This window comes from Capricornis sumatraensis, chromosome 2 (genome assembly GCF_032405125.1).
Source record: "Capricornis sumatraensis isolate serow.1 chromosome 2, serow.2, whole genome shotgun sequence".
Taxonomy (NCBI): Eukaryota; Metazoa; Chordata; class Mammalia; order Artiodactyla; family Bovidae; genus Capricornis; species Capricornis sumatraensis.
Window position 1 is genome coordinate 107,616,992 of NC_091070.1, and position 13,713 is coordinate 107,630,704.

At 40.0% G+C, this 13,713-nt stretch overlaps 1 protein-coding gene across 1 annotated transcript in view; it reads left to right on the forward strand.

The window, feature by feature from the left end:
• Nucleotides 1-13,713, forward strand: part of RGS5 (regulator of G protein signaling 5) — a 52,425-nt gene that overhangs the window by 23,543 nt on the left and 15,169 nt on the right. Inside the window, exon 2 of the mRNA XM_068965758.1 lies at nucleotides 7,883-7,993. Within this exon, the coding sequence (XP_068821859.1) occupies nucleotides 7,883-7,993 (111 nt within the window). The remainder of the gene's footprint in view (nucleotides 1-7,882; nucleotides 7,994-13,713) is intronic.

The following is a 13,713-nucleotide window of genomic DNA, read 5'->3' on the forward strand; positions in this document are numbered from 1 at the left end:
TCACTTTTCACTTTCATGAATTGGAGAAGGAAATGGCAACCCACTCCAGCATTCTTGCCTGGAGAATCCCAGGGACAGGGGAGCCTGGTGGGCTGCCGTCTATGGGGTCGCACAGAGTTGGACACGACTGAAGCGACTTAGCAGCAGCAGTAGCAGAAGAAGGTTATTTCAGGAAAATGGTAGATGACAAATTTACACATTCTCTCGCCATCAAAATGACCCTGGAGGGCCTTTTCCTGGCATGTGAGAATCAATCTTGATTTTAAGGGGGATCCTGTGGAGTTTGAGAATTGACCTGACTTTCCAGTGATGTTTCCTTATGTTCTTCTGAGGTGTTTCAAGATCACCCTTGTCTCTCATGAGAGACAAACTCTACTGATATCAAGTTTTCAATGAACAGCCAACAAGAAGGCTTGTCCAGTCTTGAACCAAATGAATCTCTCTGGGTGGGTCCAGCACAGTGAACACACGCGCCCTGGGCCCCCTCCTCTCCATCAGCCTCTGCTGGGGTTCTGTCTGCGTGACTTGGATCTCGGCAGCAAGAACTCAGAGAGCGCCTTTATTCCTCTGCTTTTCCGATCCAGTCGCCAGTACTCTCCAGCTGTGCTCTTATTGAAAACAAGTGCTTTAGGAACTTTTATTTATCTTTCATGGGTATTTATTACATTTCTTTTTTGGAGCCAAGAAAGGTCATGTCCTTTTTGCCCCTGTAGAAACAAGGTTTGTAGTGTTTCTTCAGGAGGCAGCAGCCAGGAACAGATGTGCTTCTCTGATGTGTATACCTTCCTGTGGCCAACAACACAGATCTAAGTTGGATTGGCTTTAAAATGGATTGTCCTTGGCAGGGGACAGGTTAGAACACTTCTTTTGGAAATGTGTTGAAAAATCTTGTCCTATGCTTCCCGATTTTCTTCCATCCTGTCTTCTTCCCTGGCTCTTCAAAACATACGTCCCACCCCAGAACTACTCCGTGCCTCGGGGCTACTTCTGTTTAAGTAAAACCTGATAAATTTTGGCCTCATAATGGATTCTACTCAGACTGTTAATGACTGTAATTACCCTGCCTGCCTTTTCTACCCGGTGTGAGGGACAGAAGACCAGACTCAGTCTGAGCTCTCATTTGTTTGTTTCCAACTTCTCAGACAGAAATTGAATTCAGTGAGAGTCCTTTAAGTCACTTAATGACCCTAACCTCTCCCCAGTTAACCAAAGCAGAGACAGCCTAGTCCTTGATGATGTATTCTGTGCTTCATCCCAGTATTTCACCCACCCACTCCAAAATGCAGTTTTACTATAACCTAGCAATTCATTCATTCATTTGCTGATTCATCAGTTTGCATAGTAAATCCTTATTACATGCCTGTTAAGTCCCTGGCTCTGGGCTAAGTACTGAACCTGAAGTTGTGAACAAAACAGATATTAACCCTCTTCTTGGGACCTGACATTCTAGTGGGAGAGGGACAGACAGTACTCAAATAAATATGCAGAGATATAAGGTAAATTGACAAAGACCACAAATGCACGATACAGAGGGCTTTAGAGAGTATAGTAGGAGCTGCTGTTGGAGCACGTGCCTATGGTTTTCATGTTATCACACTGGAGCTCCTTGAGGCTAGGGCCTACATTTTTTTTTTTTTTTAAATATATCCCCTCCACTTTTATCCATGATTACAAAAGTGGGAGGGGGGTTCATGTTTGGGAACACATGTAAGAATTAAAGATTTTAAAATTTAATAAAAATTATAAAAAATAATAAAAAAATAAAAATAAAAAAAAAAACAAAAACAAAAGTATCTAGCAAATAGTTTACACGTATGTGTCCTACACTCACCTGTCCCACGTGTCTCTTAGGCAAGGGATCTCTTTGTATCGAAACACCCAGCACAGGGCTTTATATATAGTTGGTTACTGACAAAGTTTATTTGAACATAATTGCATTTTTAAACATTCCGCTATATTTTTGTTTTAGTGATTGCTTGTACTGTTTCCCGCACTTATTCGCCTTAAAAGGTAACAGTTTTCCCTCAATTCACCAATTAGTCTGAAGGACTGAGGTAGCCCAGGGCCTTTTGAAAACATACCCACCCACACGAGGGACGGATTTAAAATTTCACAACCATACAATTATTCAAACTCTTTTCAGTTTGAAATCACTAATGTGAGTCATCTAGGGAAAAGATTATCTTCCTCGAACACTTAATTAAAATTTTCACCCAGGCATTTCCAATGATTTTATTTCAAAACAAGTTTTTCTTTGTAAAACCAAAGGATAGCAAGGTTGGGGGTAAGACGAGAGGAGATATGACTCGGTTCCTGTTAACAAGCCTTAATGTAGTGAAGCTAGGAAAACTGCCTGATGGGCAGTCAAATAGAGCCAAAGACTGAGTCGAAGTCACATTAGAAAGTTTCCTTTTCTGGATGGAGTTGTTTTAACATTAAACGAATGTCAGATACATTCAAGCTTGTTTTTAAAGTGAAGTAAAAGTTGCTCAGTCGTGTCTGACTCTTTGCAAACCCATGAACTATCCAGTCCATGGAATTCTCCAGGCCAAATACTGGAGTGGGTAGCCTTTCCCTTCTCCAGGGGATCTTCCCAACCCAGGGATCAAACCCAGGTCTCCCGCACTGCAGGCGGATTCTAGACCAGCTAAGCCACAGGGAAGCCTTGTGTTTTTAAGGGGGAGAAATAAATAGAAAGGTTTGAGCTTTATTTTTTGCTCGATTTTCCAGTTGTTGTTGTTGTTTCATTCCCGTATCTGTATGTGTCACTATGGTGGGGAGGAAGGGGTAAAAGAGGAGTGAAAGCAATCCAGGAATCTTAAGGAGAAAAACAAATGTAGTAACGCTGTTTATTCTTCCAAAAACAGTAAGGTATTTCAAGTGGTTTCTACCTCAGCATCAGTCAAACTGTTCAGCTTTTAAACTTTTATTGTTTTATAAGAGAAACAGTAATATTATTCACTCTCTGTATTCTCTCAAAATCCTAATTCAATCAAATGGACTTCTCAAGTACACTGACATTTTAATGTCATACATTTGAACCTACACTGAACCATGGAAAGAAGTATTTTCTGAAGCACTGCACTTCCTTTCTCCCTTACATCCCCAGGGCAAGTATGAGGGAAAGAGTAATCTTATGTTCTCATGTGTTTCTCTACTTTGAGGAAGTGAAATGTGATTTTCTATAGACAATATTACAAATGGCAGTTGATTTTTAGATTATCTTTCAAAAAGACAAGTTTAAATAATGATATAGATAAAATTATACAAGAGTTCTGATTCACTCTGGTTTTAAAAGGCTTTTGTAGGATGTCTTGGAGAATTTAACCACCATTTATAGACAGTATTTTTAAGTGAGTAAATGCATCTGAAAGAGTTGGCAAAGAAAAATTTGAAACAGGTTTATCAGATAGGATGCTACCTCTTTGAAGGCAAATTTCAATAATTTTACCTCTTTTCAGTCTTTCATACGAAATTTGCTGAAGGCTGCATACTATACAGAGGTTCCTCTCTCATCCATCCTTCTATCAGGAAGAGGAGACAGAGTGAACAGACTTCATCAATATTGCTTTCTGCTCTCTCCAATTAATTTACACTCAGGCAATGCAGAAGCACTTTCGCATCCCTTAAAATGGACTTCCCTAGTGGCTCGGTAAAGAATCAGCCTGCAATGTGGGAGACTCAGGCTCAGCCCCTGGGTCAGGAAGATCCCCTGGAGAAGGGAATGGCAACCAACTCCAGTATTCTTGCCTGGAGAATTCCATGGACAGAGGAGCCTGGAGGGCTACAGTTCATGGGGTCACATAGAGTCGAACACGACTGAGTGACTAACGCTTTCAAATGATATGAACATTCTCTTCCTACCCCGGAAGTCCTAGCCTTTTCTTGTTCACCTTGCTGACTGCTAATCCACCCTTGCCTTTTCTGAGAAGCCCTCCTGGCTTCTCCTTGTGAGCACTGGGCTTCTCCAGCAGTGCTCTCCTGCCCTCTTCTTGAACAGCTGCTGTGCTTGTTCACAAGCTTGAGACATCGATAGACTGTTAACACCTTGCAGGTAAAGGCAAAACTCTGAGTGTTTGCTTTCTGCATACTGATGACACTCTAAACACCATCAAGGAGCAAAGTAGTAATGAATAAACAAAATTTTAAAATGTTCAACACCTTTATTCTAATAACCTCTTCGTGTCCAACTTACTCTTTCACTAGGCAGTCAAACAGAAATATCTCTTTGCCTTTTACAAAGGCAAGTGGTGCAAAAGAGAAAAAGAAATAGAAGTTGAGAGGGAGGAAAAAGCAAAACACGAGAAACATTCCCTGGTGGTTCAGATGGTAACGAAGCGGCCTGCAATGCAGGAGACCTCGGTTCGATTGGGAAGATCCCCTGGAGGAGGGCATGGCAACCCACTCCAGTATTCTTGCCTGGAGAATTCCCATGGACAGAGAAGCCTGGTTGGGCTGTAGTCCACGAGGTCGCAGAGAGTCAGACACAAATAAGCACAGCACAGATAATATTTATCTAAATATTGGTGAGTGAACTATTGGGTCGAGTGAAACAATTGCTTCATGCCTTCTTCTATGATCAGGAAGTGAGGGGCATATGGGACCAGGAGGAGAGGTATCCTGGATGGAACTCTTCAAGGTCTAGGTAGGTTACCCTGCCTTGGTGGAAAAGGTGAGCCTAGTGTTTCTGGTTGTAGTTCTAAATGCTGGCCAGCAGAGGGTAGCCACACACACAGTCTGCACTTTCACAGCCAAATACTGTTTTCTTCCTTCAGATAAATATAAAATTGGCAGTTCTTGTCTCTAGAGGTAGAATATGGGAGGAAGTGGATGTATTAATTCTTAGTAACATGTGGGAAGTTTTTGAATGTTTTACTTTGGTACTCAAAGCTAGGGAACATGGCTTGAATTTGGCTGGAAAAGAATGATTGTGCAGTTAGAACTAACTTTGAAGAAGCAGTAGTACATGCCAAATGCTGCTCTAAGTGATTCACATTCATTAGTGTATTAAATCATCACAAAATTCTGTGAGTATGTACTATTTTATTAGTCCCAATTTCTAGGCAAAAAACTAAACATTAGATAATTTAGGCAACTTGTAAAGTCTGGAATCAAACTGATGTTTATTCTTCTCATGTTTTATATAAGATGCTTAGCAGAACATTCTCAGTTCAGCCACAATGTTGTGCACAGCTGAGTTCAATCTGCTATAGTGTGGTATCTGAGTTGGTTTATGCCAGACAGTGGGTCCTGTTCAGTTCAGTTCAGTCTCTCAGTCATGTCCGACTCTTTGCGACCCCATGAATCGCAGCACACCAGGACTCCCTGTCCATCACCAACTCCCGGAGTTCACTCAGACTCACATCCATCGAGTACGTGATGCCATCCAGCCATCTCATCCTGTCATCCCCTCTTCTCCTGCCCTCTAATCCCTCCCAGCATCAGAGTCTTTTCTAATGAGTCAACTCTTCGCATGAGGTGGCCAAGGTACTGGAGTTTCAGCTTCAGCATCATTCCTTCCAAAGAAATCCCAGGGCTGGATCTCCTTGCAGTCCAAGGGACTCTCAAGAGTCTTCTCCAACACCACAGTTCAAAAGCATCAATTCTTCAGCGCTCAGCCTTCTTCACAGTCCAACTCTCACATCCATATATGACACTGGAAAAACCATAGGCTTGACTAGACTGACCTTTATTGGCAAAGTAATGTCTCTGCTTTTTAATATGCTTTCTAGGTTGGTCATAACTTTCCTTCCAAGGAGTAAGCGTCTTTTAACTTCATGGCTGCAGTCACCATCTGCAGTGATTTTGGAGTCCCCCTAAAATAAAGTCTGACACTGTTTCCACTGTTTCCCCTTCTGTTTCTCATGAAGTGATGGGACCAGATGCCATGATCTTCGTTTCCTGAATGTTGAGCTTTAAGCCAACTTTTTCACTCTCTAATTTCACTTTCATCAAGAGGCTTTTTAGTTCCTCTTCACTTTCTGCCATAAGGGTGATGTCATCTGCATATCTGAGGTTATTGATATTTCTTTCAGCAATCTTGATTCCAGCTTGTGCTTCTTCCAGCCCAGCATTTCTCATGATGTACTCTGCATATAAGTTAAATAAGCAGGGTGACAATATACAGCCTTGATGTACTCTTTTTCCTATTTGGAAAGACATTGTGGAAGTGACCAATAATTCCAAAATCACATTTTCTATACTAAAGGAACCTATGATATGATTGAATATCTATGATTTTATAAAGTTATACAATATATTTCCTATTCTCCCTAGTGTCCATAATTGCTAATCTCATGTATTTTATATTGTTTAATTGCCTCAGCATCATCTTCATGTGAATGAATGAAGAAACTGTGTTTATAGTAACACAATTCTATCAGACCTTAACATGACATCACAATCCCATTACAGCTCTCTGAGAACTTTGATTATGATCAGCATTGACTGGGAGATAAATGTTAGCAAATTTGTAAGGAACAAAAATCAAGATATGTTTATTTCACTTTAGCAAATATTTCTGAAAGTTGACTATGCTGCCAAGCTTCATGCTATACACAGGAGTTAAAAGGTATTTAAGACTCAATTCCATCCTGCAAAGAGGTCTTATATCCAGCTTGGGAAACAGACACATAAGTCAGTAACCACAATGCAATATAATAATTGTTCAGTCACTAAGTCATGCGTATCTCTTTGCAATCTTGTGTACTGTAGCCTGCCATGCTCCTCTTGTCCATAGGATTTTCCCAGACAAGAATACTGAAGCGGCTTGCCATTTCCTTCTCCAGAGGATCTTCCCAGACAGGGATCAAGTCTGCATTTCCTATACCAGCAGGCAGATTCTTCACCAGTGAGCCACCAGGAAGTCCTGCAATATGATAAACCATATCTTAAAAGCAAGAGTGAAGTGCTAAGGTGGCAGTGAAAGGCTTTTTGGGTCTCTCAATATACAATGGCTTGTCATGTGGATTAATTTTTAAGGTCTGCTTGGCGTTTTATGAATTCAGACTTCTGAGAAAATAGGAAGTTAGTTTTGAAACTGGGCATAAAAATAGTTCTATCCTAGGATGGAGACGTGCCCAGACTTCTGATCACATATATTCACTAAAATATTGAAGACAGAAAGGAGTAGTATAATGCTGTTACAGTCAGCCCATTGATAGTTAATACTCATCTACTGAAGCTTACTGCATAGAGGATACTGCTGCAAGAACCATTGTGGAACAATGGGCAAAGGGGTGCAAAAAATCAAATACATATAAAAGAACATTTTATAGAGAATTAATCATAAAGCAGAATAATTTAACTTTATAGCTGGAAATGATTAAAGGAAACATCTAGGTTAACTGTCATTTTACAGATGAGGGAACTGAGGTCTGGCAATTAAAAAAAAAAAAAAAAACGATTACCTTTTACCAAATGTTACATGTCTAATTAGTGGCAGAGCTAGAACCAGAGCCCTCAGAAGACTGGTAGGCAATACAGTTAGTTGCACTTGTGAATTTAAAATCAGACAGCTTGGGGTCAGGTCCATTTCTATCACATACTGGCTGGGTTATCTTAAGTTATTCGAATTCTCTGTCATTAGTTTCTTCATCTGTAAAGTGGGACTACTATAGTATCTGCTATATATAATGTGAAAAAATACATATGAAAAAATTGAGATCACAATGAGATAACACATATTATCCAGGGATGTATTAAGAGCTTGATAAGTGTTATTAGAACTTATGTATCCCAATTTCTATTTTAGTATTCTTTCCACCACCACAGTGAAATGTTTTTTTCTTTATTTTTGTTTCTCTGACATGGAAAGAAATCTCTTTTGTAGATCTCTATGCTTATGCAGTGTCCTTTTCCCCTCATATATCTCTTTTTTCAGGGCCAAGGAGATTAAGATCAAGTTGGGAATTCTCCTCCAGAAGCCGGAATCTGCCATTGACCTTGTCATTCCATACAATGAGAAGCCGGAGAAGCCAGCCAAGACCCAGAAGTGAGTCATGATTATGGATTCCACTCTCTACCTCTGGAGAATGGCTATTCTTCAAGTGGAGAGAACCATCCCTCTGTAGAACTACTCCCTTCCATGACTCACCAAGGGACATAAGAGACCTCAGAGAGTTTGTTTGTATTGATAAACAGGATTTTTTTTTTACACTCTCCTGTATATGGAGCATAATATTGCTTACTGGCAGGATGCTTAAACAAAAAAGATAAGACCCCATCTTGGGACATCGTTGGAGAGATGGGCCGTATCTTATAAAATGACACCAGTCACCTCATCAGTTACTTCTGACACAAAAGTATGGTTAAAAATATCTGTTCACTTGCTGTCCTTGGGTGAGGTGAGCATTCTTGATCCAATTAATTACGATGACCAGATGCTCACCTGCTCTGGAAATATCCAAGACTGCTTCCTCAGCAAGGAGATATAAGTGGGAACAGTTCCCTCAAGAAGAGGCTGGCATCAAGACAGACAATTAAGTCTAATCGTTTCTTCTCCAACTCATTGTCCCTTCAAGGTCTCACAGAGGAAATAAAGACTGTTCCTTGGTGCAGGAATGAATACTTGACCAGATGCTTCTATTTAAAGTACATCAAACAGCTCTTCCCTAGTCCGTAAATTAATATTTCTATAGGACTTCTGCAGTCCTCCCCAACCACCCCCACATATTTAGGCAAGGAGGGAAACTATAATTCCAAAGATTCAAGATGTTATGGCAGTGACCCTAATCCACAATCTCATTGACATTACTGTAACGTAATATCACTACTCACAGTATTCACGATGTTTACTGTTGGTCCACGAACTACACAGCCGATGACTGACTAGACAAACACACTCCATCTTTTCTTTAAAACAATGATACCCCTAAAATCAAGAAAGGAAAGTGAGAAGAAGAACTAAATGTATTCAAGACCCTTCACTCTACTACCTAAAAGCTTTGCAGAGATCACAGAAGTGTGGTAAAAATAGAGGAATGCCTTTGAACCTCCATTTCTTTTAAAATGTAGCATTTGTATAAATTGGCCAATCTTTTCTCCAAATGACCTTTACACTAATGTAGTTGGATTGTTTGAGAGCTAGAGAGATGGGTTATTCCTTTTAAATTTTTTTTCATCAATCTAAGTGGATATTTCCACTCTCCTCCTTTTATTACTTCAAAGTGATCCCAAACCGGAAGTGAGGCATAATTGAATTTTCTGCATTTAGAAAAAGGGAAGTTAATTTAATGTGGAGAGCAGGAACCAGGCACTGGGAGAGAATAAGAACCATATTTCATTATAGCAGAAGATCAAAAAGTCTGTTTTGAAATAAACAATGCGGAGTTTATTGATCTGTTGGAATTAACTTTTAAAAAATAAATATAGTGCTACATTTTCTGCTTTGATTCTCGGCTTTAATATCCTACATAGATACTTGAATTATTTGGCTGAACAGGGATTCAGGGAGAAGCAGTTTTGGAAGAAAACCTGAGGCTGACGTTTACTGGATGATTTTCTTCTCTTGTCTTCCAGCCCCCTTTTTCTTCCAGAAGTTTGAATTGTTTTGGAAAAATCCTTATCCCTAGAGAATATTTGTGTGTCTCTTACTGCATTTTTAACAGTGACCACTACAAAGCTTTCTCATCTTCTGCCAAACTCCTAAACCCCTTTCACTACCTTATATTTGGCACGTTTCCATGCCTTTTAACGAGCAGGAGAAGACTGTGTTCTGCATGAGCTCAACTGATCTCTGTTCTCCTCACTTTCAAGATTCTCTGTATTTTTTTCTTTTTACCCACGTTCTTCTCAAGGAGAAGAAAATAAATCTCAGAGGAGAAAATAGACTTTCTCCGGATGGAAGGTATTTTTAACTCTTCTCATCTTTTATAAAAAGCAGTCCCTTAAAAGAAAAAAGGCATTTTCTCTTTTTAAAATATAATTTCATTCCTCTCATTAGAAAAATAAAAAATTGAACCATTGGAAAAAATAGAAAAAAAGTTGCCTATATCCCTCCTGCCCAAGGCCAGCTTCTGTTACTATTTTAGTACTCTTGACTGCTTTTTTCCCCCTCCCATGCTCCAAACAAGTCCCATGCTCCACTCTGAAAAACATGCACCCTGCCACCCCCAGCCACAAGCACTTCACCTCTTCTATTCCTATTCCTTCCTTTTGCTTTCATTGGATAACTCTAGGAATGGAAAATCACTGTTTTCCATTTCTTCTTCAACTCCCTTTATCAGGTCTAAACCTTACTACTTCACTGAAACTGTTATCATTAAGGACTAACTCCTGACTTGTGGGCTGGATATGACTCTGCTCACCAGTTGGCCATCTTAAATCTGTCCTCCTTAACTTCTAACTTTAAATTCTCCCCCTGCCCTCTCTCTCTCTAAGGGGTCCCACTTTTGCCCTCCCTCTATATGTGAGCATTCCCTAAGACTCCTCTATACGTCCTCATAATAAACAATAAACATATCATGAAACCATGAAAATATAGTTTACGATAACTGTTATCATGGCTCATGGAATAATCAATTGCAAAATGCTTAGGAGATGATGTAGGTATCTTTATAGTTTATTTCATATTCTAGATGTTCCTTTTCTCTCTGTCAAGGTCACTAATTTTTACCTACTTTTTTGTTATTGTTTTACCACTTTATAACTCTAGAATGACCTGTACATGTAAAAGTCCCTAGACTGTGCATAGGGAAGAACAGTTAGAAAGGGTTGTCCTACACATACTCCATCCAGCCTGGTAAACTGCAAAGTGAGCTTTGTTGTGAGGATTAAAGATGGATGCACAATGTCTGACCTGTGAATAGACATCAAAAAGTGGCAGGTGTGTTTATTTGTATTCCCATCCACAGTGCTCAGGTCACTGCTGGTCCTGGGGTGAAACCTCAATAAATGTCTATGAACTTGAGGCTGGACGTGGGCAGACATATTGCAGGAAAGAAGGAAGGGCTGAACAGGCACTTAAATGCCAATAAATAACCTGGATTTCATTTTTCTTGTCAAGAGTGAGAACATTATCAAGCAAGTTTAAATATGTGCCAGAGACTATGTAGATTTTTTTTTAATGAAGAAAATAAAACAGAAAACCATCAGTGGTTAGAGAGAATAAGATATTCTCCCATGGTTCTGGTTAAGGAAGTGCCAGAGTTGCTTATAGCTATAGTCACGGTTCATAGGGCTAAAATACTTGTAGTCTAAGTTTTTGGGTAATTTGTAGCTTTCATAAATTAGACTAAACTTGGGCAAACTGAACCATTATTAATTTACGCATTAATCTGACATGCATATTGCAAGGTAGATTAATGCTTCAGGGAATGCACCATCAGACAAGTAGAATGGAAAAATCTCTCTGTGACTAACAAGCTATGGCATCTAGGCAGGAGTATGCTCATCTAGGCAGTGAGTATCATTGCCTTGTAGGAGATCCAAAAAGTAAACGTGATAAGAGTTCAGTAGACAGAGAGCTCTTCCAGTTGAGATCATCACTTCCTGGACCAAGTGGCATTTACACTGGCTATTATAAAACAGTTAAGCATCTCTATAAATGTTTATCTTGCCTTTCATTTGGACTGGTTTCCTCCTCTCCTCCACATCCACAGACAGAAACTCCATGTCCACTCTCTGTGGTCAGCAATGACCTTGTAAACCAGGATACTTACTGGTCATTTAGATCTGCACCTATCTTGTTTCAAAGAAGTCAGATTTAATGGAAAATTCTGAGAATCAGAACAGGATGAACCTGTGGCACCTCCTAGGCTGGTAATCAGAGTACTAGGCTTCATGCTGTGGGGGATGTGTTCTGCTTGACTGTGTCCTTGAATCAATTTGGACTGATATTACCCCCAAGCAAGTTCTGCACACATCGTTTTCAGGGATTTAATCTTGGCTGTGATGTGCTGCTGATAGTGACCATTAGTCTCATTCTAGCAAACCATTTGAGACAAATTGGATGTGGTAACGTGCCTGAGTTTGGTGCGCCTGCTCTTGCCATTTCTTCTCCCTGTGCCCCTCCACACTAGCCTGAGGAGATGGAGGACAGGAAGGTGACTTCATTTTACAACGGCATTTATAAAATCAGAAGGCAATTCAGTCTTCCCTTTGCTCTGTTTCTTTTATTCAATTATTTAATGTCTTCTTGTTTCTGTCAGCAATCAATAAAGACTTGGTGGGTGTCATATGCATAATACTAAACCGACTGCAGTGAAAAAATTAAGATGGATAAGGCTATATGTGAAAAAAAATGTAGGTACAAAATAGTATATGCAAAGGAGAAATTCTCAGTATGAGGTAATATAGAAGAGTCCAGAGGAGTTATTGACCTGTAGAAAATAGCTCCTTTTCTGGTTAGAAATAAAATGAGGCAGAAAAATATAGGGGCATGCTTGTAATTCCTTCCTCATGTTATTTCTCGTCTCTCCTCCCTGATTTCCTTTAACCAAAAGGAAAAGGGAGGGAGAAGGTAGTTTCTTGTTAAAAATAAATTTCCAAGGAATTCTTGTTGAGTTTTTGATTCATTACATCTGTGTTTCTAGTCAGGCAAATGAAACCACTAAAGATTACTTAATCAAGTTTGTTACTCCCATTTTTGGCTTATTTACGACAGACTGGTTCCAAATAGTAAAAGGAGTATGTCAAGGCTGTATATTGTCACCCTGCTTATTTAACTTATATGCAGAGTACATCATGAGAAACACTGGGCTGGAAGAAGCACAAGCTGGAATCAAGATTGCCGGGAGAAATATCGATAACCTCAGATATGCAGATGACACCACCCTTATGGCAGAAAGTGAAGAGGAACTCAAAAGCCTCTTGATGAAAGTGAAAGTGGAGAGTGAAAAAGTTGACTTAAAGCTCAACATCCAGAAAATGAAGATCATGGCGTCTGGTCCAATCACTTCATGGGAAATGGATGAGGAAACAGTGGAAACAGTGTCAGACTTTTTTGGGGGGCTCCAAAATCACTGCAGATGATGATTTCAGTCAGGAAATTAAAAGACGCTTACTCCTTGGAAGGAAATTTATGACCAACCTAGATAGCATATTCAAAAGCAGAGATATTACTTTGCCAACAAAGGTCTATCTAGTCAAGGTTATGATTTTTCCAGTGGTCATGTATGGATGTGAGAGTTGGACTGTGAAGAAAGCTGAGCACCAAAGAATTGATGCTTTTCAACTGTGGTGTTGGAGAAGACTCTTGAGAGTCTCTTGAATTGCAAGGAGGTCCAACCGGTCCATCCCAAAGGAAATCAAACCTGGGTGTTCATTGGAAGGACTGATGCTAAAGCTGAAGCTCCAATACTTTGGCCACCTCATGCAACGAGTTGACTCATTGGAAGGGACCCTGATGCTGGGAGGGATTGGGGGCAGGAGGAGAAGGGGACAGCAGAGGATGAGATGATTGGATGGCATCACTGACTCAATGGACATGAGTTTGGGCGGACTCTGGGAGTTGGTGATGGACAGGGAAGCCTGGTGTGCTGTGGTTCATGGGGTCACAAAGAGTCAGACACGACTGAACGACTGAACTGAACTGATTCACAGTCTCACCACTTTTCTTCCCAGAAAGAGTAAATCTTAAAAAAAAAAACAAAAAAAAAACAAAAAAGAAAAAAAAAAACATTATTGTGTTCTGTTTGGGCAGGAAAATGCACCTGGGTTTTAAGAAAAATTTTACCCATGATATGCGGCATATGGGACCTTAGTAGGGATCGA